This window comes from Dama dama, chromosome 14, assembly GCF_033118175.1.
Source record: "Dama dama isolate Ldn47 chromosome 14, ASM3311817v1, whole genome shotgun sequence".
Taxonomy (NCBI): domain Eukaryota; kingdom Metazoa; phylum Chordata; class Mammalia; order Artiodactyla; family Cervidae; genus Dama; species Dama dama.
This window is the reverse complement of record NC_083694.1, coordinates 25850875-25878412: the sequence shown is the minus strand read 5'-3', so window position 1 is coordinate 25878412 and position 27538 is coordinate 25850875. Positions and strand designations below refer to the sequence as shown.

The 27538-nt window shown below is 35.9% G+C and overlaps 1 protein-coding gene across 1 annotated transcript in view; it reads right to left on the bottom strand.

Moving 5' to 3' along the window:
* The window catches only part of DNAH14 (dynein axonemal heavy chain 14), a 398948-nt gene that overhangs the window by 245309 nt on the left and 126101 nt on the right, over positions 1-27538 (bottom strand). The window contains exons 18-23 of the mRNA XM_061159766.1: positions 22170-22511; positions 17550-17919; positions 15581-15771; positions 12764-13009; positions 4693-4814; positions 610-781 (exon numbers count right to left, since the gene is read on the bottom strand). Of these exons, the coding sequence (XP_061015749.1) occupies positions 610-781; positions 4693-4814; positions 12764-13009; positions 15581-15771; positions 17550-17919; positions 22170-22511 (1443 nt within the window). The remainder of the gene's footprint in view (positions 1-609; positions 782-4692; positions 4815-12763; positions 13010-15580; positions 15772-17549; positions 17920-22169; positions 22512-27538) is intronic.

The following is a 27538-nucleotide window of genomic DNA, read 5'->3' as shown; positions in this document are numbered from 1 at the left end:
TCTGAAGGGCTAATCATAACCACTAAGACTTATGTTCAACAAGCAAAAGGGATGAATGCCTAGGAAAAAAAATCTTGGTTTATGAAGTAAAGTGAGTATGTCCACCACAAATCTCAAATATTAAAACCATTAAAGATATGCATGGTTAGCTGACATTTTAATGTACTGGAAATATAAAAATACATGAACCAATAACTTAATTTATACAATCATCAAAATATTCAACTTCTGCTGATTTTATCAACTTAATAGTTGTGGTGCTAATATAGATAACATTCATTATTAACTACTTTCTTTGCGCCAGCTCTTGTGCTTTAAATTCATTATCTCATTTAACACAAAATCCCTCAAGGTAAGAGTTATTCCCAGTTTAAAGTTAAGAAAAACTAAGCACTCAAAAATTTGATACTTTGCCTAATGTCATCTAGATTGATTCAACCACTTTTTTGTTGTTTTTAATAGCATTTTCATTAACTTATATATGGTCAGAGTTTGAAATATTGTTGGCTGCTAGAGTAAAGAAGAAAATCTACATGGGAATTAGTTTCTGTAGTGCATTACATTCTGTAGATTAAATGATTCTCCACTTCACAATTGCTATAGTTTTACCTCAAGATTTTTCTTTATATATTCAAGATGTATATTGCAATTTTGCAGAATTTCAAGAACTCCTGCAGAGGTAGCTATGTGCAAAGCATCCAGTTTGTTGTGTATTTTTAACATTATTTCTTTCCACATGGAAATGACTTGAGAGAAGAGTTTTGCTTCTGCCGGGAGCTGCCTTTAGAAAGAAAATTTGAGATAATTTTGTTTTTGAAGGGGCTATAATTAAAATCCATAACCTAGATGCATTTGCCACTGAGTATTGTTCAATTTAGGGCTTCCCTGGTGGTTCCGATGGTAAAGAATCCATCTGCGGAAGACCTGGGTTCAATCCCTGGGTTGGGAAGATCCCCTGGAGGAGGGTGTGGCAACCCACTCCAGTATTCTTACCTGGAGAATCCCCATGGACAGAGGAGCCTGTTGGGCTACAATCCATGGGGCCGCAAAGACTTGGACATGACTGAGCTACTAAGCACAGCACAGCACAGCACAGCATTGTTCAATTCATAAAATGCACTAAGATTGTATTTTTGCTGACCAATCACTAACTAAAGATTTTTTTGAATGTCTATTATGTACAAGTGATGTACTTGGTAGGGAATCCTAGGATAAATTAGACATACATTCATCATTTAATGAGATAATATTAACACTGAGTCAGAGAGAGAAGATACATACATACCAAGTTCTATATAAAATAAGTTGAAATGATCTGTGTCCTACAAAATGTAATAAAACAAAAGGCTACTGAAATCCTAGAAAGGAGATGCGATTTGGGGAGAGGTTTTGGGGAAGAAGCTATTTGATCCAAGTGTTAAAGGAGAAGAGAACTGCAGAGAGAGCACTAGACTTAGGAGCAAGAATATAAAGGCGTGTATAAGAAAATCTGAGTTCTATCAGTAATTATTTAATCTTAGAAGATTAGGAAATGTAAAGCAGGTTCAACATAAGTATAGAAATTTTCCTTTACAGATTATCATTATTTTCCCTCCTTGGAAAAGGGAAGCAAACTCCACACATGGCATGGTAATCTAGTGATATATTGAGTTTTGTTGCTATTGCTGTTGGAGTTTAACGAAGGAAGTGTTTTCAGGAAGTGTGTTTCAGAGGTTCTTTCACTTTCTCTGCCCACGCAATTTCCCTCTCCCATCCTACCCAGCTCCAACCTGAATAGCTTGGAGGTTGAGGTGGAGAAGAAGTTGACGGGAAAGATTTAAAAATTTTTTTAAATTGGAAAATAGTTGATTTACAATGTTGTGTTAGTTTCAAGATGCACCAAAGTGATTCAGCTATACATATACATATATCCATTCTTTTTCAGATTCTTTTCCCATACAAGTTATTACCGAATATTGAGTTATCTATGCTATACAGTAGGTCCTGAAAAGTTATGTATTATATATATATCAGTTCAGTTCAGTCGCTCAGTCGTGTCCAACTCTTCGCGATCCCATGAATCGCAGCACGCCAGGCCTCCCTGTCCATCACATATTCCCGGAGTCTACTCAAACTCATGCCCATTGAGTCGGCGATGCCATCCAGCCATCTCATCCTCTGTCGTCCCCTTCTCCTCCTGCCCCCAATCCCTCCCAGCATCAGGGTCTTTTCCAATGAGTCAACTCTTCACATGAGGTGGCCAAAGTATTGGAGTTTCAGCTTCATCATCAGTCCTTTCAATGAACACCCAGGACTGATCTCCTTTAGGATGAACTGGTTGGATCTCCTTGCAGTCCAAGGGACTCTCAAGAGTCTTCTCCAACACCACAGTTCAAAAGCATCAATTTTTCGGTGATCAGCTTTCTTCACAGTCCAACTCTCACATCCATACATGACCACTGGAAATACCATAGCCTTGACCAGACGGACCTTTGTTGGCAAAGTAATGTCTCTGCTTTTTAATATTCTGTCTAGGTTGGTCATAACTTTCCTTCCAAGGAGTAAGCGTCTTTTAATTTATAGTAGTGTGTAAATTTAATCCTAATCTCTTAATTTATCCTTCCCCTGCTTTTTTGCTTGTGGTAATCATGTTTGTTTTCTTCATTTGTGACTCAATTTTTGTTTTGTAAATAACTTCATTTGAACCATTATTTTAGATTCTACACATAAGGGATATCATATGATACTTGTCTTTCTCCATCTGACTTACTTTACTTACTATGATAATCTCCAGGTCCATCCATGTTGCTGCAAATGGCTCATTTTGTTCTTTTTTATAGTTGAGTAACACTCCATTATATATATGTACCACACTTTATCCATTCATCTGTCAATGGCCATTTAGGTTGTTACCATGCTACTGTAAATAGTTCAGCAATTAAAACTTGGGTGCATGTACCTTTTCAAATTATGGTTTAAATGGGATTGATGGATCCCACTGGTACTTCTACTTTTAGTTTTTTAAGTATCTTCTATACTTTTCTCCCTGGTGGTTGTACCCATTACATTCCCACCAACAGTGTAGGAAGGTTTCCTTTTTTCCACACCTTCTCCAGCATTTATTGTTTGTAGATTTTTTTCAAGATGACCATTTTGACTGATGTGAAGTGATATCTCATTGTGATTTTGATTTGCATTTCTCTAATAATTAGTGATGGGCTTCCCTCGTGGCTCAGTGGCAAAGAATCTGTCTGCTAATGCAGGATACACAGGTTCAATCCCTGGTTTGGGATGATCTCCTGGAGAAGGATAGGGCAACCCACACTAAAAGAGTCAGGCACGATTTAAGTCACTACACAAAAACAAAAATTTCTACAGCTCAGCAAAAATCTTAGCAGGGAGAGACTTCAATCTCACCTTCAGTTCGCATCTTCCCAGTGTCTCTGGGAGGTTCTAGTACAACTCACACTTAGTTGGGAGTTAGGGTAAATGGCACTACATACTATACTCTCAAAAATTCCCCTTAAAGAACTCTTTTTTCTAGTAAACCTATCTTCTCTTTCCTCTCTTCACATCTTCCTCCTGGTATCAGGGCCATCATCATTTTTCCATTAGTCAAAGACAGGTCCATTATAGGTTTATTTTTTCTTTTCTTTACAATGATTGTATAGAAGCCTTCAGCATCCCTTAATTAAAAGTCCCGTTTCTAACCTCACAGCAAATCCTGAAAAGAAAAACTTGGTGATAATGTGAATTCTTAACCTGGAGTTGTATCTCGCCATCATTTAAGAAATCTTTAGTAGAAAGTAGGATTAAAGTTTGAATTTATGACATTAAGTTGTAGTCATAAAGAACATATCCCTAAGGTATGTGGTTTCACCTTTGAGAACTATCAGAATACCCATAGAATAATGAAAGACTAAAACATTCAAATGACAAGAAACATATATGTATAACAAAAATGTGTATTGTTCCCTACAAAGCAATACTTACATCTAGACCGTTCTCTTTTGTAAAACTCTAATAGCTCTCCTTTGCCACTAAAATAAAGTTCAAAATAGTTAACCTGATTTTCAAGGTATTCTTGTACTCTGTTCTAATATGCCTTACAAATACCTTCCCCAGGCCTTCCTGCTTTATTTCAGAATGTCTTCTAGACTATCTGGTGTAATTTGCTGCCAGTAGTTTCAATTCTGTCTACAGAGTACATGTCTCAAGTACTCTTGAGAGCTATCACTTAAAGACAAATTAATTCAAATGTTACAAATAAAAGAAACAGTAGAGTTTCAGACAATTGTTAGGACCTCTATTATTTCACATGGTTCAAAGCAAGTGACTATCATTAATGTGTGAATACTATTAAAAACATATTTATTATTCACATGAAAACCATACTAATATTCCAGAACTAAATAGGCATCTAGCATTGTGGCTTAAGGATTAAGACATTTGTCACTTATTTCCCAGCACTTAATAGCTTTATATCAATAATTGAGAAATAAGGATTTTTTTATAAAGATGATGCTTCGAATCTTTTAAAAAAGGAAAATGGTTACATAATAACTGTTTGGCAGATTATATTCCTATACCTATAGGTAGAATAGTTTTAGAGTGTTCACTGAGGAAATTATTTCTCAAAAATTACAGGAAATAAATTACTACTATACATTTTTTTACCTGTACATGACACATGACATAGTTTAAGTTTTTTACCTTTGTATTTCTGTAGAATGAAAGATTGGTTCAAGATAAAGCCAATTTCTTTGGCAATTCATCCATTCCTCAAGAGTGTATGAGAAGAGAGCTAAGTTTTGATCCCATTCATCTACAAGATCCTACAATAATAAAAATGCACATACATACAAATATAAACACATAAAATTACTTTATGAGTAATGTGATAGAAACAAATCAAAGGTGACTATCAGTCACTGACATAAAAAAAGTAATTATAATAGAGGGTCACATCCAGTTCAGTTTAGTTCAGTCACTCAGTCATGTCTGACTCTTTGCAACCCCATGGACTGCAGAATGCCAGGCCTCCCTGTCTATCACCAACTCCCAGAGTTTACTCAAACTCATGTCCATTGAGTCGGTGATGCCATCCAACCATCTCATCCTCTGTCATCCCTGTCTCCTCCCACCTTCAATCTTTCCCAGCATCAGGGTCTTTTCAAATGAGTCAGTTCTTCATATCAGGTCACATAAATTAATGTAAATTGAATTATATTTAGTTTGGGGAGAGGTTAAAATGTCCTATTCATCCAATTTTCTTATTGTACAATATTCAGATATTTTTGGTAGGCATAGCCTTTCATTCCTTTCTTTAAACATTTTTGTACATATGTGTATGTACATATAATATCTCTAACAGTTTACATAAATGTAACCATATTATGCACATTGTTTTGTAAATTGCTTTATGTTTTAACCTAATAGTGTATTTTAGAGAGGTTTTAGGCCAATACTTTTAAGTTTTCTTCATTATTTTAACTTCAGGAAATTCTACTGTGTGAATAAGACATCTTTTTCCAGCCAGTATAGTATTAAATAATAGAAAAATGGTTAAAAACCAATTAATAACACAATATTGAAAAATCAGTAGACTAGTCTATCCCCTAACTGTGGCTTCTCAGAAGGAACCGCTTGTAACTCATTTATATTTCTCTTCTGAGATTAACCTCTATATTTCTTTCTTTTAAAATGGATCTAGGTCTTCCCAGTGCACCAGGCCGGAGCACTTGTCTCGTGCATCCCACCTGGGCTGGTGATCTGTTTCGGCCTGGTGCACTGGGAAGACCCAGAGGAATCGGGTGGAGAGGGAGGTGGGAGGGGGGATCGGGATTGGGAATACATGTAAATCCATGGCTGATTCATAGCAATGTATGACAAAACCCACTGGAAAAAAAAAATAATAATAAAAATTAAAAAAAAAAAATTAAAAAAAAAATTAAAAAAAAAAATAAAAGTTTTCCTTCACATCCTTCAATAAATGCTATCATTTTCTGTAAAAAAAAAAAAAAAAAAATAAAATGGATCTATATTTCAACAGCTTTATTAAGGTATAACAGAATACAATAAACCACACATATTTAAAGTGTACAACTTGATGTTCTCAGATATGCTTATACCTGTGAAGCAATCACCAAAATCAAGATAATAAACATATTGATTACCTTGAAAGGGTTTCTTAAACCCTGTTGTAATACCTTCTTCCCAACTGACTTAATCGCATTCCTATGGAAACCACTGATTTAATTTCTGAAACTATAGACTAGCTGGCATTTTCCAGAAAATTATACAAATGGAATCATACACTATCTATTGTTTTTGGTCTGACTTCTTTCACTCAGCATAATCATTTTAGGATTCATTCATGTTGTTGCATGTATCAAAGTTCATTTCTTTTTTATTGTGGAGTAGTAATTCCACTTCATAGATATATTGATACTATACATTTATTATTCACCAACTGTACATCTGGTTATTTCTAGTTTTTCACTATTACAACTAAAGCTGCCAGTCTTTGTATGGAGTAAGTTTTCCTTTATCTTGAATAAATACCTAGGAGTGGAATGTCTGGATCATTTGGTACACATATTTGTAACTTTTGAAGAAAATGTTAAATTTATTATAATATTTTACATTCCACCAGTAATGTATGAGAGTTCCAGTTCTTCCATATCCTCATCAAAACTTGGGATGATCAGTCTTTTTAATTTTAGTCATTCTACAAGGTTTATAGTGATATTTCATTGGGATTTTAGCATTTGATGAAAAATAAAATTAAGTATCTTTTTATGTGTTCATTTTCCATCCATATGTCTTATTTAGTGAAGTGTCCATTTAAATATTTTTCCCATTTCTTGTTTTTATTTTGAAAGTCCTTTATATCTTCCAAATATAAGCTTTTTACTAAACATATGCCATGCAGATATTATCCCAACCTGTAGCTTATATATTTTTTTCTTTAATGGTGTCTTTTGAACAGAACAAATTTTAAATTTTGATGAAATTCAACTGATAGCTTTTCCTCCTACTGATCATTCTTTTAGTGTCATATTGAAGAAACCTTTCTAGCTTAAGGTCACAAAATTTTTCTCTGATGTTGTGTTCTCAAAATCTCATAGTTGTAAAATTTGCCTTTAGACCTATGATCCATTTTTTACTTAAATCTTGTATATCCTCAAGATATGGCTTAAAGCATTTCTTTGTTTTGCATGTAACTGTCCAATGTGCCAGCACCATTTCTTTCTTTTTTTTTTTTTTCCCAGCACCATTTCTGAGAAGACTACTGTTTCTTTTCAGAACTGTCTTTACTCCCTTGTTGAAAATTCATATATATGTGAACTTATTTCTGTACTCTATTCTGTTCCATTTATCTGACTACTCTTTAACCAAGATAAAACTCTTGATTACTATAGCATTATAATGTCTTGAAATCAGGAAGTGTTACTCTTCCAACTTTGTAAAAGAAGATTTTTCAAGATTGTTGAAGCTCTTCTAGTTCCTGTACATTTCCATAAGAACTTTAGAACCAGCCTGTTAATTTCTACCAGTAGTTGGATAGCATGTTGATTTTTATTGTCCTATATTTAGATCTCTCAGGAATATTGACATTTGAGTCTTTGTATGCATGAGCATAGTATATCTTCTGTTTATTCAGGTCTTTATTTTCTCTCTACTGGATTTTGTCATTTTCACTGGATCAGTCTTACACATATATCTTCATACTTATTCCTAAGTATCTCATATTTTTTATTGATTTTTAAAAAAATTTCAACCTCCAATTGTTCCTTGCTAGTATACAGAATGCAGCTGATTGTGTGTACTAATTGTGTATTCTTAGAATTTACTAAAATGAGCTTTATTTACTTTTTAAGTAATTTTATTGAATTTTTTACATGGGGAATTATGTCATGTGAATATAAATGATATTTTACTTATTTTCCAGTATGGTTGCCTTTTATTTATTTCTTTTCCATGCCTTATACACTGGCTAAAACCTCCATATGATGAAGAATAGAAGCGATGAGAGACAACACCCTTCCTGATCTTAGGGGAAAAGTGTTCAGTCTGTCATCACTAAGTATGTTGCTAGACATAGTAAAGGACATCTATGTCCTTTACTTATTTATTTATTTATTTAAATTAATTTACTTTAATTGGAGGTTAATTACTTTACAATATTGTAGTGGTTTTTGCTATACATTGACATGAATCAGGCATGGGTGTACATGTGTTCCCCATCCTGAACCCCGCTTCCACCTCCCTCCCCATCCCATCCCTCAGGGCCGTCCCAGTGCACCAGTGCTTTGCACCCTGTCTCATGCATCGAATCTGAACTGGTGATCTATTTCACATATGGTAATATACATGTTTCAATGCCATTCTCTCAAATCATCCCACCCTCGCCTTCTCCCACAGAGTCCAAAAGTCTGTTCTTTACATCTGTGTCTCTTTTGCTGTCTCACATATAGGGTCATCGTTACCATCTTTCTAAATGCCATATATATGCATTAATATACTATATTGGTATTTTCTTTCTGACTTACTTCACTCTGTATAATAGGCTCCAGTTTCATCCACCTCAGTTTCATCAGTTAGAACTGATTCAAATACATTCTTTTTAATAGTTGAGTATTGTGTATATGTACCACAGCTTTCTTATCCATTCATCTGCCAATGGACGTCTAGGTTGCTTCCATGTCCTGGCTATTGTAAACAGTGCTGTGATGAACATTGGGGTACATGTGTCCCTTTCAATTCTGGTTTCTTCGGTGTGTATGCCCAGCAGTGGGATTGCTGGGTCCTATGGCAGTTCTATTTTCAGTTGTTAAAGGAATCTCCACACTGTTCTCCATAGTGACTGTACTAGTTTGCATTCCCACCAACAGTGTGAGAGGGTTCCCTTTAATCCACACCCTCTCCAGCATTTATTATTTGTAGACTTTCTGATAGCAGTCATTCTGACTGGCATGAGATGGCACCTCATTGTGGTTTTGATTTTCATTTCTTTGATAATGAGTGACGTTGAGCATCTTTTCATGTATTTGTTAGCCATCTGTATGTCTTCTTTGAAGAAATGTCTGTTTAGTTCTTTGGCCCATTCTTTGATTGGGTCATTTATTTTTCTGGAATTGAGCTGCATGAGCTGCTTGTATATTTTTGAGATTAATTCTTTATCAGTTGTTTCAATTGCTATTATTTTCTCCCATTTTGAAGGCTGTCTTTTCACCTTGCTTATAGTTTCCTTCGTTGTGCAAAAGCTTATTTAATTTTTTAAAGTATAAATGGGTGTTGGATTTTGTAAAATGCTTCTTCAGGATACACTAAGAAAATAGTATCATTTTTCTTTTATAGTTTGTTTGGTGAGTTACATTGATGTATTTCTGAATATTAAACCAAACTTGTATTTCCTATATAAATCCCTCATATATGTGTTTGTGTATATGTATATATACATATATATGTATGTATATTTTTTAATTTGTAAATTTTTGTTTAGAATTTTTGTAATAAAATTCAGGAGGGCTAGTTTTCTCATAATGTCTGTGTGGGTTTTGGTATCAGGGTAATTTTGGCCTCACAGAATGAGTTAGGAAGGATTTCTTCCTCTCCAGTCTTCTGAGTCTGTGTAAAAGTGGAAGAGTCTGTGTAGAACTGGTATTGCTTCTTTCCTAAATATTTTGCATAGGCCATCTGGGCCTAGATTTTTTCTTGTGGGGTTTTAAATCATTGTTTCATTATCTTTAATACATATAGAGACTCAAATTATTTATTCTGTGTGAGCTTTAGTAATTTGTGTTTTTCAAGGAATTTGTCCACTGTGTCTACATTTTTGAGTTTGAGTTAAGGTTGTTCACAGTATCCCTTATCCTTTTAATATACAAAGGATCTATAGTGATGTTACCCCTTTCAATATTAGTAATTCATGATGTTTCTTGACATTGAAGTGGAATGACTTTTTGGATCTGTGATTTTATTGTTTTCAATACATTTAGGACAATTCTGTCCATTAATTCTTCAATTTTGTTTTTCTGCTTTCTTCTCTCACTCTTCTTGGAGGACTCCAATTACATGTCTATTACTTTATTTTCTCACAGCCCCCTGATGCTCTTTTTACTTTTAAAAATTCTCTTCTCTTTTTTCACTTTGTATAGTTTCTGTCATATTTTTAAATTCACTAACCTTTTCTCCTTCTATGTCTAATCTGCTGTTAATCTTCAGCTCAGTTCAGTTGCTCAGTCATCTCTGACTCTTTGCAACCCCATGGACTGCAGCACGCCAGGCCTCCCTGTCTATCACCAACTCTCGGAGTTTACTCAAACTCATGTCTATTGAGTTGGTGATGCCATCCAACCATCTCATCCTCTGTTGTCTCCTTCTCCTCCTGCTGTTAATCTCATCCAGTGTCTATTTCACTTTGGATATTACATATTTTATCTCTAGAAGTTTGATTTTGGTCTTTTAAAAAATATCATCCATTATTCCCTTAACTTTTTAATATGTGGAATATAGTTATAATTCTTTCAATGTCTTTGTCTCTAATTAGAACTAATAACTATGTCAGTTCTGGATCAGTTTCCACTGATTGCTTTTCCTTTTCATTATGATTCCTCTTCTTTTTTTTAATGTCTGATAGTCTTTGATTGGATTCCAGACATTATGAATTTTACTATATTGGGTACTAAATATTTTTGTGTTCCTATTTTTGAGCTTTATTCTGGATGGAATTAAGCTACTTAGAAGCAGTTCTATCACTTGAAGTATTGTTTTTAGATTTGTTAGGGAGGACATGAACTGCATTTAATCTAGGACTAATTATTACACATTACTGTGGCATTATCCTTTTAAGTGCTCTAATGCTTGTGAGTTATAAAGGTTTTTGTTGTTGTTGTCACTGTAGCTGGTGGATATGGGTATTGTTCCCAGCTCTGTGTGAAACGTTCCTTCTAATTCTCTCGATGACCACTGTCCCGGTCTCTACTAGTTTCTTTACATTCATATGGTTAGGTACGCTGCGAACCTGACTAGGGATATCCACAGACCTCTGAAGTTCTCTTTCAGTGTAGCTCTGTCCTCCCTGGTACTTTATTCTGCAAACTCTATCTTCCTTTTGCTTCTTAGTCTTTTAACAGCATCTCCTAATACCAGGGAGTCTACCATCCTCTGGATGGATTTCTCCCCCCTCTCTCAACCCAGGTGTGGAAACTCATGACAGAAAGATGGGGCAATAATAGGGTTCAACTGGCTTGTTTGCCAACTCTCAGGGATCTTGGTCCGTCAGTGTTTGATGTCCATTTTCCTAAAACCATTGTTTGATGTATTTTTTCTGTTATGATTTGGGTATTTCAGGCAAAATGGTGTACCTGGTACCCATACTCCTTCCTGCTTGGAAGTGAAAGTGGTGTGTGTGGATGTGTGTGTCTGTTCTTTTCAACTTCTTGACTATGCCTAATTTATCATTTATTAAATTCATTTTTACTTTTAAATAAAGGCATTTAGTGCTCTGAATATTCCTTTTCATTGAACTCTAGCCAGTTGTGACAAGGTTTGACTTGTAATTCTCTTCTTTTTGCTTATTTCTAATTTTAAAAATTTGATTGACATTTCCTGCACATTCTCATAGCTGCTTTTTAATTTCCATTTTTTTTTTCTGGGTGATTTTGTTGTTGTTGGTTTTGGTCTATTTTTTGCTACTTTTTCTGTTCATTTTTAAATTTTACTGAACGTGGTTAGAGAACAGTCTATTTGGTTTATCTCTTTTTTTGTAATTTACCGAGTTTTTCTTCTCTAAGGTCCAAATAAGTGACACTTTCCCTGTCTGTGTGTTTGCAAATAATGTGAAGTCCATTTGTTGAGTACCTATTTCTCTCTCTTCTTTTTATCCATCTATAATCAATTATGTTAATTTTACTCTTAGATATCTCTATATTATTATATTTTATTGCGATTCCTAAAGTTTTAAAATCACTCTTAGCTATGTTGTGGGATGTAGGGTTGCTCAGAGACTATGAGGAAATACTGAATACAAGGTGACCTTGTAGTTCAATTTCTAATTATACTAGAATAGATATAGAAGCTGTTAAAACGATGGAGCTTCCCAGGTGGCGCAAGTGGTAACCCACCTGCCAATACAGGAGACATAAGAGATGCTGGTTCAATCCCTTGTCAGGAAGATCCCCTGGAGAAGGGAATGGTACCCCACTCCAGTATTCTTGCCTGGAGAATCCCCATATGGTTGCAAACACAACTGAAGTGACTTAGCACACATGAATGAGGGAACACTGAATATAAGCTGACTCTATAGTTCAATTTCTAATTATACTACAATAGATATAAAAGCTGTTAAAATACTTGCAAGGATACACAAATACAGAGGTGGGGTTAGCCTTTAAGACAAATAGCACAGGGAATGAAAATGAAACATATCGCTTCAGCAAAAAGAATCTCAAGGCAACAGTTCTGGCATGAGGACTATCAGAACTGTGGATGTATCTAGCAGCAGTGCTGCTGCTGGCAAAAACCATGGTTTAAATGGTCATATTTTTAATTTGATGTAAATTTACCTACTCTGCCCAAATTAAACTTTCTGACATTTCGTGATGAATAATTAGTGCTTCCATAAAAAGTTGTATTTAATATTTAAAATGCTAAATATTCAATCTCTCTTCTATACAAGTACATGAATGATTTATACATTCAAAAGCTTACACAATGCAAAAATTAAAGTGATAAAACTACAGACAGTTAAGACATTTCCCTCTGCTGTAATATTTACCTTAATGGGCCCGAGATAGGAAGATCCTTTAACTGTGGCAAGTATGATTTGAGACTCTTCCAGTTGAGCTAATGTATCATCTATAGATGAGATTATTAGGATAGAGTAAGCCTCGGTGTGATGAAGAACTAAATGTAAAGGAGTAGTGTTCCAAAGATCAATAATCCTATACAGCATTTTCTCAAGAGCAGCTTCATTAGTTGCTGAGGTTGATATCTCATTTATTTCATTTTCATACTGAAACATCTAAAACAAAAAATTGTTAATATCCAATGGAGCAAATAATTCCTGATACATTTAAAATATAAGATTTAAATGAACGTGTTGAAAATCTGATTCCAGTTAGGTTTATATCCTAACCAGAGACTTCACGGTCTAACTTTCATGAAGTAGCCCTTTTCAGTTTTTAATCATCCTATTTTACATTCTTCTTGCTCACTGAAAATTTCTGACTCAATATTTCTTTCTTCTGATTATAGTCAGTGTAAAAAATGGTTAGCACCTTCTGCATATCTGCAGATAGCATTATTTCTTTCAGCTTTTCTTTTCTCTGCACTAATGCCAACTGCTTGATTATTTTGTGACGTTTTTACTTTCTATGATAATTCTTGGGATAAAATAATCTGAGAGAACATAACTCCAATGGGCACAGCTTTCCATGGCTTCACTTTGACAGAGCTCCATGAGGATAAATGTCTCTCAAAATACTTTAATGGAGTATTTACAGACCTTTCCATGTGTACTGACTGTCAATTTCCACTGGCCAAAATCTTAATGTAAAAAAAAAAATCTTAATCTAATATCTCCAGATTCAATCACCAGAACAGAGATACTTGGAGAGCTGCTCTTCTCTGCATCTTGGAATTAATTAGCTGCCCCTGTTGTTTTTACCCCTGAAAGAAGATTCTACTGCTGTTCGCATATGTCATCCTATTTAATATCTCCATTTATTTCCAGTAGTCATGTGTGGATGTGAGAGTTGGACTATGAAAAAGTTGAGCGCCGAAGAATTGATGCTTTTGAACTGTGGTATTGGAGAGGAGTCTTGAGAGTCCCTTGGACTGCAAGGAGATTCAACCAGTCCATCCTAAAGGAGATCAGTCCTGGGTGTTCATTGGAGGGACTGATGTTGAAGCTGAAACTCCAATAGTTTGACCACCTGATGCGGAGAGCTGACTCCTTTGAAAAGACCCTGATGCTGGGAAAGATTGAGGGAAGGAGGAAAAGGGGACAACAGAGGATGAGATGATTGGATGGCATCACTGACACAATGGACATGGGTTTGGGTGGACTCCAGGAGTTGGTGATGGACAGGGAGGCTTGGCGTGCTGCGGTTCATGGGATCGCAAAGAGTCGGACACGACTGAGTGACTGAACTGACTGATTGTTGAAATTGTGCCAGATTTTTGGAATGCTCATTGGCACTGATTAAATAGTCTGAAACTATCTAGATATTTTGATGAATTAACTCTTGGACCATAGTTCAGTTCAGATACTCTGATAATGATCCAGGGAAGGATGCAACATTTAGATGAGATAAGGAAAGAGAGAGCAAGAGAAGAGTCAAAGATTATTTCATCATTTTTGGCTTAAGTAACGAGAAAAGAGTGGAGGTGCCATTAACTGAGATGGCGAGGATAAAGGAAGAGTGGAATTTTGGAGATGGAGAAAGAGAAGTGCATTTTTGACATGTTAACTTTGAGATATTTTTTAGACATATAAGTGGCAGTGGATCTATGAGTTCAGAAGGGCAGCTGACTTTACGGCTAAAGATATAAATCAATTTTTAAAATAAATTAAAGTTCACTTTTAAAATTCTTCTTGTCTAATTAAATTTTTTTCTCCATTTCCTCATTATAGCAAATCATTTAGTAGAAAATTATAGGCATAAAATACTATTTTGGTTATATTCACTTCAGTTCAGTCGCTCAGTCGTGTCCGACTCTTTGCGACCCCATGAATCGCAGCACTCCAGGCCTCCCTGTCCATCACAAACTCCCGGAGTTTACTCAAACTCATGCCCATCAAGTCGGTGATGCCATCCATCCATCTCATCCTCTGTTGTCCTCTTCTCCTCCTGCCCCCAATCCCTCCCAGCATCAGGGTCTTTTCCAATGAGTCAACTCTTCGCATGAGGTGGCCAAAGTATTGGAGTTTCAGCTTCAGCACCAGTCCTTGGTTATATTAGACCATTGTCAATTGTGGAACATGAAATATAAATGAAGCTTATTGTAAACTACACATGAAAATAGAAAAATTTTAACCATGAAAATCATAGTAAAATTTTATTTTTATAACAAAACCTATGGGTAAATCAAATAGCTGCTAATTGTATATTTTAAATAGAATATCAAGTTATTTGTAGGGCCACCCTAACATGCTCTTAATATATCTTCATTTTATATAAATACTGTAGTTTTGATTGTATTCCTGTAAATTTTACTCTCCACAAGAAGTATCACTGTTAAATAAAAACACAATTTAATTTCATTTGTTATGCATGAAAACCAGTATTACTGTTTTCAAATCACCTAGTAGTAATGGCATGATAAATGGCTTACACTTATAATACGTACATCATATTTTTTAAACCAAAAAACAAATTTACTATTCAATGTAATACTAGTTTTATCAGTTATTAATCTGTACTAAACTACCATCAATGAAGCATCACCTATCATCTACATTATACTCCTACTTTTCCTAACATTCCATAAATGTCTTATTTTTCTAATTCCTACTCCTTGTAGATTTACTTGCCTACTTAAATTTGGGCCTTCTGCTATGCCAACTTTATTTCAAACTATTTTAATTTACCTTGAGTGCTAGAAGATTCTCTACTGTACAGTTTTTATCAAGAGACACTGACTTTCCAATAATCTCCTGGAGAGCTTCCCAATGCCTTGGCTTGAGACAGGGGTTTCCTAGTGCTATGATGATTGGCAGCTCTTGTTTAAAATCTATCACTGATTGCTTAAGATGTGTCACCATGTCATTTTTAGGTAGACCTATAAGAAGCAATGGGTCAGCAGCTTTACCATACAGTCCACATTTTCTAAGCCAGAAAACAAATTTGCTATTTAATGTAATACTGCTTTATCAGTTATTAATCTGCACTAAAATAATGAAGCTTTTTATTAACATCTCTCTCCCATAAGAATCAAGCATGGATTAAAATAAAGGGAAATAGTTAATAAGGACTAGTGATTAAAACCCCAAACTATCAGAACAAGTTATTTTGCAAAATTTGATACTAGGGATAGCTAGTTACCACAGGGTTTCCCAGATTTTCCCTGACAAGATAGACATACAGACAGAGAGGTACGCACATACAATTCAAAAGACTATTATGGTTTTGGGGCTTTTCAATTCTGCTCATTAAAAGAACATTAAGGGAAAAAACCAGTCACTATCATTTCATAAAGAACATATCTTCACACTGAAATATAGAAAATGTAGGTAAAAACTTTGCCATAGACCAGAACTGATCTTTCCTCTGGCATTACCAACACACCACGATACAGATTCCTGGGTCGGGAAGATCCCCTGGAGGAGACCATGGCAACCCACTCCAGTATTCTTGCCTGGAGAATTGCTATGGACAGAGGAGCCTGGCGGGCTACAGTCCAGGGGGTCACAAAGAGTTGGACACGACTGAGCGACTAAGCACAGCACACACAAAGTGTGCAGGACCCAAAACCTGTGCAGTGAAGGTTCAACCCTTATAACCTTTGACTCCATTTATAAAAGAGGGAGGAGACAGAGAAATAAATAGCCAAAGTAGGGCACTTGAGAGAACTGAAAACTATACATATTCTTGACCATCCAGTTGGTACAGATGAGGCTTATTTTATAAAGCTATGTTGAATAACAAAGTGTATTTCAAGACTTGATTAGATAAAAAGATGAGAATAAGTTTTCTGCAAGTCTGTACAGTGGTGAACAAGATTTTATCTGGGAAACTATGGATAAAAGAAAGTGTTGTCTACTTGTTACTTTATATGTAGCTCTCTGAAACAGATATATGACACAATATTGAAAGAGAATGCACAAAATGAGTGTTGTGTTGCTTTAACACTCTGGGTGATTTGTCCCCAACTTTTCTCTTTTCTACAGTTTCTGTGATAGTCATATTTCTTATATAATTTAAAAACAAGCAAATTAAGGTGTTTTCCTTGAAAGAAAAAAAAAAACTATAAAGAAAACTATAAAACTGTAAAAAAAAAACTATAGCTTAAGGTATAGCTGAGAGGCAAGAGGAATTAAAAAAAATAAAAGCATTATCTTGCCAAGTGGAATAAAGCTTTCTATTTGGAAAGGATTTGATTTTACAGAATTGCTTGCACAGGAACAGCATCTCTGTGTTGGCAAGATTTCAGATTTGATGATTAGCAGAAGGAAAACCTATCAAAATGACTCTGGCTGTTTCCCGCATTGCCCAAAGTATACTATCTGCATACACAGTAAGGGTTTGAAGGTTGGTCCTTAACATCAAAACATCTGTGGTGCTAAGAGCCAGAATCAGGGGGAAACATTTGGGGTTCTACTTAGGGAATCAATTTTTAACAGATATAAAATTGTTACTAATTAATTAAAAAATTTTTTTTCCAAAGTTTTAATCTCTTTTTTGCTTCAGGAAGTAATTCCTACCTACTCTCGTACTGTCTTTTCAGTCGTTAATGGTCAGTCCTTAGAACAAGTAAAGTAACAAAGCCAAGGACAATGATCTTGCTGGCCCAGTAGCCATTTTTGTGTAAATTAGAAAAACTTGAGAAAGACACTTTACCTTTTTCTAGTACAAAGATTATTTGCATCCATTTTGAAACATTTCTATATACTGATTCTGTATCAATACTGTCAAGAGTGCTATTCCTCCATTCCCAAAAGACTGTTCCCCATTCCTCTTGTGCATCCCATAATATTTTCCTTAAGGTTAAGTCATAGTCAATGTCAGCGATCTCCGAAAGTACAATTTGTATAATCTCTTCCACATTAAGAAATTGCATATGAGACTGGGAATCATCGAAACAATCCTGATAGTTTGAATATGTTTTAGCTTTGACAGCTAAACTTGCAGCCTCCTCTGAAAGATTCTGGATCATTTCCATTGCTGTTGACACTGGAGTACTAGCACATAACAAAACAGAATTTCTTATCTAAAAAAATAATAAGACATTTTTAGGAAGGTATAATGTTCTGAACTTAAACATGTTTTATTGACAGAATTTTAATATGCCACCTAAGTGTCAACAAACATTATTTGCAATCATTATCTGAAAAGATTGTCTTTAATTTATACTTATTTATGATTATGCTTAATTTTAATTATTTTTTATTACAATAATACCTAAAATTTGTGTACCTTCTGTATGTCGGGTCCTGTGATAAGTAACATTGAGGACCTTATTCACTAAGTTCATACAAGAAATTTGAGAGATAATTTATATTTTCCATGATTTTTCAAGAAGTTCAGAGGTTCCCATCATCTAATGGTAAATGGCAGTTCCAGGGTAGGGCCCTAGGATAGCCTGTACTCCAAACTTACTTCCTTTTTCTGATGATGCTGAACTTGGTATTATTTGAATGATGTTTATCACATGTTACCTTATATTAGTTTTCCCACTGCACAGAAAATTGTGGACATTTGCAACAATAACCTCCAAAGAGGGATATAAGTAAAATTTTGTTCTGATTTCTCACTATATTATACAATTCTAAAGATTAAGGATAATTTCACTTATTTATTTTTGTATGCCTCTTAGAACCTAGTAAAATCATATGTAAAAGCTGTTGGAAGAAGTAATGAATTTGGATCCTATCACCTTATTCTTTAAAAAAAATCAAATCCATGGAACTGCATGTAGCACTGTGTTATGTGTAGTGCGGTCATCCAACAAGTACCGATAGCAATCATAACACAAAAGCTTAAGCAATTGATAAATAGTAACTGTGATGATGGATAGGGCTTAGAATAATCTATATCAGTGATGCTTATATAATGGATTATAATAAAATTTTCTTTAGGCTTTTCATGCAATTTTCCATTCATTAATATTTATTTATGTTTGTAAATAGCTATCTTTGGGGGGAGGGAATACTTGGAGAAATAATCTTAGTTGCTTAGATGGAGGTAAAGTTTTGTCAACTCTATCAGCCGTGTTCTAATTGAGATCTTCACAGAATGATATCAGTCACTAAGTATACCAATAAAATAATTTAAAAGTTTATGTAATTGCATCAATCAGAAGATGGAATAAATATGCCCCACCCTGTCTTTCCCAATGAATACATCTATAAATCCTGGACAGAACACATGGAGGGAGCAGTGAGGTGAGAAACCTGAAAATAAATTGTAGAAGGCAGGTTGGGGAAGAAGATGGTAACTTGAAATGCCACCAAATTAGCAGTGAGTTTACCATTTTCTCCCTGACCTAAGCTCAATGTATTAGAAACCTGGGAGGATTTTTCAGGAGGCAACAACAGTGAGAGCTCCAGGAGAACTTACTAGTTCTGACTTGAGGAGCAAGAAAGGTTCTGACAAAGATTCTTTGACCAAACTTAAGTCAGGCTCCCTGGTGGCTCAGATGGTAAAGCATCTGTCTACAATGTGGGAAACCTGGGTTCAATCTCTGGGTCGGGAAGATCCCTTGGAGAAGGAAATGGCAACTGCCCCCCCCACCCCCCATCCAGTACTATTGCCTGGAAAATCCCAAGGCCAGAGGAGCCTGGTAGGCTCCACGGGGTCGCAAAGAGTGGGACACGACTGAGCGATTTCACTTTCTTTTCTTTCTGACTGACTACTAAGTAGGTTGTAACTTTTAGGCTCATTTGTGCACTTCCTTATAAAATTAAGTTGTAGTAAGAACCCTGCTAAGTCAGTTTAACCAGAATTCCCACCCTCAATGTCTGCTTATCCTAGACAACAGATCATTTCCCCTACTGCAATCATACTGAATAAAAATATGATTTTACCACTTTGACTACTGTTCAACTCTGGGTTTTCTTTGACATCTCCTAATGCTCAGAGTATGGAAATCCTCTCTTTCTCTCTCTTTTTCTTTTTTCTCACAACCCATTCCTCAAACAATTTTAAGGTGGTGGCAATGGAAGCTTCAGGAGCTGAAACTCTGGGGGAAGAGAACTTTACTTTCTGTCTTGGGAATCTGTGGCTCTAAGGAGGGTACACCCTGTTGATTTTTTTCTGTGTGTTCTACTACTTTGCCCCAGATGTGGGTGCAGTTATGGAAGTTGACAGAGTACAGTAACAAGTCCCAGTTTTCTAACCAGAGGACTGAAAAAAAGAGTGCAGAGAATCTGGAAAATAAGGAGAAGATTGTAAACAGAAAGGACCTCTGGAAAGTAACTACATAAAGTTGTTAATGAACTCCTGGGCTCAATTGAGCTGCACACATATAGATCTGATCCTATTCAGCACATCAAAGACTCTGAGATTAAACTAACATACCACTACCCAGAATAATACTGACTATTGGATGGCACAAACATGGTCTGAACAGCACTTTAGAGACATTGATAATGGAAATAACAATGGAAAGAAACCCACAGCCCAAAGAAAGTGGGTTGGAACTTGGGACCTGAATCTGACTAGGTCAACAGTTTTCTAAAACAAAAATACCAACATGGCATTTAGGTAAGACACAGAACTTTAGAGCATAATATTTAATCCAATATTACTCCATATACAAAAAATCAGGAAAACCTCAACTCACATGGGAAAAAATAATCAACAGACACCAATGTCTAGATGACACAGATGTTAGAATTATCTGACAAAGAATATAAAGCAGGTTTTGTAACAATGCTGCACAGAAACAATGTATATTCTTAAAGCCACTTGGAAAATAGAAAGTCTTAGCAAAGAAAAATAAAAAAGATATAAAGAAAAATCAAATGAAAATTTTAGAACTGAGAAACACAATAAACAAAAGTAGAAGTTCATTGGATTTGACTCAATAATAGCATGAAGATGATAGAAGAAAGAATCAGTGAACCTAAAGATAGATGCTAACTCTAGCTGAGACCCTCCCCAAGGGTTGCCCTTGACCAAAAAGTCACACAAGATTAAACTCGCTCTATAGCTCCATCATGGATGTGTAAAGAACCAGCCCTCCTGTCTTCATTCAGGATAACTCTGCAGAGCCATTCCAATAGAGATTCCCCTGGTTGCTCAGGTGGTAAAGCAATTGCCTGCAGTGCTGGAGACCTGGGTTCAATCCCTGGACTGGGAAGATCCCCTGGAGGAGGGCATGGCAACCCACTCCAGTGTTCTTGCCTGGAGAATCCCCATGGACAGAGGAGCCTGGTGGGCTGCAGTCCATGGGGTTACAAAGGGTCAGACACAACTGAGCAACTAAGCATAGAGCACAGGATCCTATGAAACCTACATGGCAATGACACTAGAATTCATTTTTTCCTTCTATCCAACCTTGATTACCTCAAGCCCTCACATTGTTGCCAGAAGCACTTTCCAATGAACCTACTGTAACACAGATATTCCATCTCAGTGTCCAACCTAGTACACTTAACATGTAAGTTGGGTGAACTAGAAACCTTGGTACACATGCATATGAAATTTCTAGTAATATTTTAAAGATTGCAATTGAATGCATTCAAATACTCTCATATGCCTATTTTTTTCACCTTTATTGTATTTGTGTGAAGCCAGTATAGATTCTGCATAGATGTAGAAAATTTTTAAAGTAACGAATACATACAAATATTATACAAACTTGTATAATACATAACATTGTGCCTAATACATATTAGGTACCAAAATATACTGAATAAATATGATAATAGTAACTTGTAATGGTGGTGGGGATAGAGGGGAGTGGAGAGAAGCAAGGATTCTGGAGCCCTAGCCCTCACTGCGTGATCTTAAGCAAGTTACTTAACCTCTTTAAAACTGAGGTGTTTGTTTGTTTATTTTCATGCAGAAAAAGGATAAAGCACCTAGCATGATTATTGACGCTTAGTTAAAGCTCAATAAATGTTAGGTGTTTATTGTATAGTTTGCTCCTCATAAGTGAGTGAAGCTGGAACTATTTATTATCTTTTGGCCTAGCCTAAGGCCCAAAAAGTATCCAGGGTTTTTTAGCCCTTTTTACGTCATGGGCCAACTTTAGCAGTCTGTTGAAGCCTATGGAAAAAAATCACCACTTTACTGTTGCTTGTCTACATTAACTCAAAGTTGGAGAAAATGCTAAACTTCAATTAGAGGTTAGTGAGAATAAACACATAATTTCACTTCTCATTCAAATTCACAAATCAAAATTATGTCTGTGGATTCCAGGTTAAGAATACTTGGGCTAAATTATTTACTTAAGATTCCACAGAAAGGAAATACCTATATGTTAGGCTTACACAATGAGAAACAAAAACTTACTTTGGCCTTTAAATTACTAACTTCAATACGTAGACCAGTGATGTATGATTCCAAATTGTCTCTGAATTTAGAAATAGCAGCATCTTTATTTGTTTCACTTAACTTCACAGAAGTTTTTAGTTGACCAAACTTGATAAGAAGGATTTTATAAATGGCAATTTGCTCTTCTGAAACATGGATCTGGTAATACCTTACAACAGAATACAGCTGAGCAACTATTGTGTACTCTTTTTCTAATTTAGATATTTTTGAAGAAATTGCATCCAAAAAAGTAAAATATTCCAAAAATTCTTGTATTTCAGTGGGAGTATATTCCAGCTTCTGCAAGGATGAGTCTATAACCTGAAATCATGAACAAATCAATTACAATTATATAATGATTTTTCATTATTTTAGAAAAGTAGTTACTCAATATCTCTCACTAATTTACATAATTATAATTTTAAAAAAAGACATCATCTAGACATTATTCTAAGTATTGCTTAAATACCAGAGCATTAACAAGATCAAATCCTTTCTACTGTTAACAGAAGGAACTTGAATGTAACTTGCACATAAAATAAATGCTACTAAAACATAAAGACGGTTTCTCTGGTGATTCAGATGGTAAAGAGTTTGCCAGCAATGCAGGAAACCCAGGTTTGATCCCTGGATCGGGAAGATCCTCTGGAGAAGGGAATGGCAAACCACCCTAGTATTCTTGTGTGGTATTCTTGTGTCCAGTATTCCCATGGACAGAAGAGCCTGACAGGCTATAGCTCATGGGGTTGCAAAAATCAGACATGACTGAGCAACTAAGCATGCATACATATGAGACATAAAGAAATACTATTATGAATAAATTTGTTCTAAGAAGTAAATACAGTAGTAGTAAAAAGTTTATGACTTAAATATGAACGGTGCATAATAATTGCTCCCATTTTCTTGAGCATTTATATGTTATGTTCTTCATGTACATGATCTCATTTTGTTATGATAGCATGATTGTACTGTCAGTTCAGTACAATCGTTCAGTTGTGTCCGACTCTTTGTGATCCCATGGACTGCTGCATGCCAGGCCTCCCTGTCTATCACCAACTCCTGGAGTTTACTCAAACTCCAATGTCCCTTGAGTCGGTGATGCCATCCAACCATCTCATCCTCTGTCATCCCCTTCTCCTCCTGCCTTCAGTCGTTCCCAGCATCAGTGTCTTTTCAAATGAGTCAGTTCTTCGCATCAGGTAGCCAAAGTATTGGAGCTTCAGCTTCAACATCAATCTATTCAATGAATATTCAGGACTGATTTCCTTTAGGATGGACTGGTTGGATCTCCTTACTGTCCAAGGGACTCTCAAGAGTCTTTTCCAACACCACGGTTCAAAAGCATCAATTCTTCGGTGCTGAACTTTCTTTATAGTCTAATTCTCACATCCATAAATGACTACTGGAAAAAAACATAGCTTTGACTAGACAGATCTTTGTTGGCAAAGTAATGTCTCTGCTTTTTAAAATGCTGTCTAGGTTGGTCAAAATTTTTCTTCTAAGGAGCCAGCATCTTTTAATTTCATGGCTGCAGTCACCATCTGCAGTGATTTTGGAGCCCCCCAAAATAAAGTCTCTCACTGTTTCCACTGTTTCCCCATCTATTTGCCATGAAGTGATGGGACCAGATGCCATGATCTTAGTTTTCTGAATGTTGAGCTTTAAGCCAACTTTTCACTCTCGTCTTTCACTTTCATCAAGAGGCTCTTTAGTTCTTTGCTTTCTGCCATAAGGGTGGTGTCATCTGCACATCTGAGGTTACTGATATTTCTCCCGGCAATCTTGATTCCAGCTTGTGCTTCTTCCAGCCCAGCATTTCGCATGACGTACTCTGCATATAAGTTAAATAAGTAGGGTGACAATATATAGCCTTGACATACTCCTTTCCCAATTTGGAACCAGTCTGTTGCTCCATGTCCAGTTCTAATTGTTGCTTCTTGACCTGCATACAAATTTCTCAAGAGGCAGGTCAGGTGGTCTGGTAGTCCCATCTCTTTCAGAATTTTCCACAGTTTGTTGTGGTCCACACAGTCAAAGGTTTTGGCATAGTCAATAAAGCAGAAATAGATGTTTTTCTGGAACTCTCTTGCTTTTTCAATGATCCAGTGGATGTTGACAATTTGATCTCTGGTTCCTTTGCCTTTTCTAAATCCAGCTTGAACATCTGGAAGTTCATGGTTCACCTACTGTTGAAGTCTGGCTTGGAGAATTTTGAGAATTACTTTACTAGCGTGTGAGATGAGTGCAACTGTGTGGTAGTTTGAGCATTCTTTGGCATTGCCTTTCTTTGGGATTGGAATGAAAACTGACCTTTTCCAGTCCTGTGGCCACTGCTGAGTTTTCCAAATTTGCTGGCATATTGAGTGCAGCACTTTTACAGCATCATCTTTTAGGATTTGAAATAGCTCAACTGGAATTCCATCAAGTCTACTAGTTTTGTTCATAGTGATGCTTCCTAAGGCCCACTTGACTTCACATTCCAGGATGTCTGGATCTAGGTGAGTGATCACACCATCATGATTATCTGGGTCGTAAAGATCTCTTTTGTATAGTTCTTCTGTGTATTCTTGCCACCTCTTCTTAATCTCTTCTGCTTCTGTTGGGTCCATCCCAATTCTGTCCTTTATTGTGCCCATCTTTGCATGAAATGTTCCCTTGGTATCTCTAATTTTTTTGAAGAGATCTCTAGTCTTTCCCATTCTATTGTTTTTCTCTATTTCTTTGCATTGATTGCTGAGGAAGGCTTTCTTATGTCTCCTTGCTATTCTTTGGAACTCTGCATTCAGATGGATATATCTTTTGTTTTCTCCTTTGCCTTTCACTTTTCTTCTATTCACAGCTATTTGTAAGGCCTCCTCAGACAACCATTTTGTCTTTTTGCATTTCTCTTCCTTGGGGATGATCTTGATCCCTGTCTCCTGTACAGTGTCACGAACTTCCATCCATAGTTCTTCAGGGACTCTGTCTTATCAGAGCTAATCCTTTAAATCTGTTTGTCACTTCCACTGTATAATCATAAGAGATTGGATCTAGGTCATACCTGAATGGTCTAGTGGTTTTCACTACTTTCTTCAATTTTAAGAAATTTAAGAAAGCATGTTTACTACTTGAGTGTTATTTTCTCTAGTCTGCAAAGAGGGAAACTGAGTTTCAGAAGGATTAATAAGCCTAAGATATGAAATTTAGAGAGTTACAGAGCTATGATTCAAACCCAAATCAGAGTCCAAATCCTGTTTGTATCCATTATAAGTATATGCAATCATTACAAATATATGCACAAATGTATGTGTGTGCTGTAGGGTGCTTAATTGCTCAGTCATGTCCAACTCTTTGAAACCCCATGAACTTTAGCTTGCCAGGCTCCTCTGTTCATGGAGATTCTCCAAGTAAGAATAATGAAGCGGGTTGCCATGCCCTCCCCCAGGGCATCCTCTCAACCCAGGGATCGAACCTGTGTATCCCAAATGCAAGTGGATTCTTTAGCATCTGAGCCACCAGGGAAGCCCATATATATGTGTATATATAATATTCACACCTTTTATAAGTACATGTATATCATTCCATTAGATTTTCAAAAGAATTAAATTCCTATACTTAAATTATAATTTTACCATAGTTTCCCTCATGTTTCAAGGGCTCTTGATGAGTACTCATAATTCTGTAATCAATATCAGTTTAATTTTCCAGCTCACAGCCTTGAATTGCCTGTGTATGTCTCTAATTTTTTAAATACTTTATTCTACTTGACTATATGCTCATGCAAAAACTGCAATAAAAAAAGTTTATAAAATAAAAATACCTATTACTTCACCACCCAGAGATAATTACGCTAACCAAGCAGAAATTTTACTGTGGTGTATGTGAGTGTGTGTGTGTGTATGTGTATGTATGTGAGTGTATGTGGTGTATGTGAGTGTACATGCACACATGCGAACCTGCTCTTAAATATACATTTTTATCACAGGGTTAGTATGAACTGACTTTAAAGTCAGAGAGACCTGTATTTGAGTCCTAGCTCCCACATTTACTAACTGCATGAACCAAAGTTGCTTTACTTTAATAAACTTGGTGTCCTCATTACAGTTTTGAGAATAAAATAATGTATTAATGGGTTTAAAATGATGCCTGCTGAATTTGACTTAAACTGATCACAATAGAAGACTGAGTAAAGACAACTATCCTGACTCCAACCACAAATCCCAATTAAATTCCAGGAAAATATTTTAAAATAAACTCATATCTCAAAGAAAACAGATAATTACATTTTTGTAGAATAGAGTGGTAGAAAGACATGAAATATTCCCAAACTTCCTTTTTGTCACTAGTAGTACATTCAGTTAAGGATGGTAAAAGAAAAGAAAATTACAGACCAATTTCACTTACAAGCATAAAGGCAAAAATTTAAAAATAATGTAGCAATATATCTATGTGCATGTGTACACTGGTAAGGTATATCTATCAATTTAGATATGAAATTAAACTTAGAAAGTCAATTAATGTAATTAACCACATTAAAAGGTTAAAGGAAAACAACTGCATGATTATCACAAGAGATAAACAGAATAAGGATTTGATACAGTTAACTTATGACTAAAAAACACATATCAAGTTAGGAACTCTTATGCAAATAAGGGAATTTCCTTAACTATATAAAGGGAAGCTACTTCCCTTTATAAAAACACACCTGCGGGCATGCAGAAGCCAGAAAGAAGAGAAATAAACAGAACATTCAGAACAGCTTCCTAAAAATATATATAGCTCAGAAACAACTTTCTGGAACTAATAACAATGATTCTTCTAACTGTAAAAGTAACTCACATATGTTCACTATGTGCCAGAAAGGGTAAAAGAGCTTTGCAACCATTAATTTCTTTAATTCTCACGACTTCTCTAGGTCAGTTACAAATATTATCCCCAATTTACAGACACTGATGCTTAAGCACAGAGAGGATAAGGACAGAAACTTGGTTGTTGTTCAGTTGTGTCCAACTCTTCATGACCCCATGGACTGGAGTGCACCAGGCTCCTCTGTCCTGCACTATCTCCCGGAGTTTGCTCAAATTCATGTCCATTGAGTTGGTGATGCTATCTAACCATGTCATCCTCTGCCACCCTCTTCGCCTCTTGCCCTCAGTCTTTCCCAGCATCAGGGTCTTTTCCAATGAGTCAGCTCTTAACATCCAGTGGCCAAAGTACTGGAGCTTCAGCATCAACAACAGTCCTTCCAGTGAATATTTAGGGTTGATTTCCTTCAGGAATTATGGGCTTCCTGGGTGGCTCAGTGGTAAAAAATCCACCTGCCAATGGAGGAGATGCAGGTTTGATCCCTGGGTTGGGAAGCTCCCCTG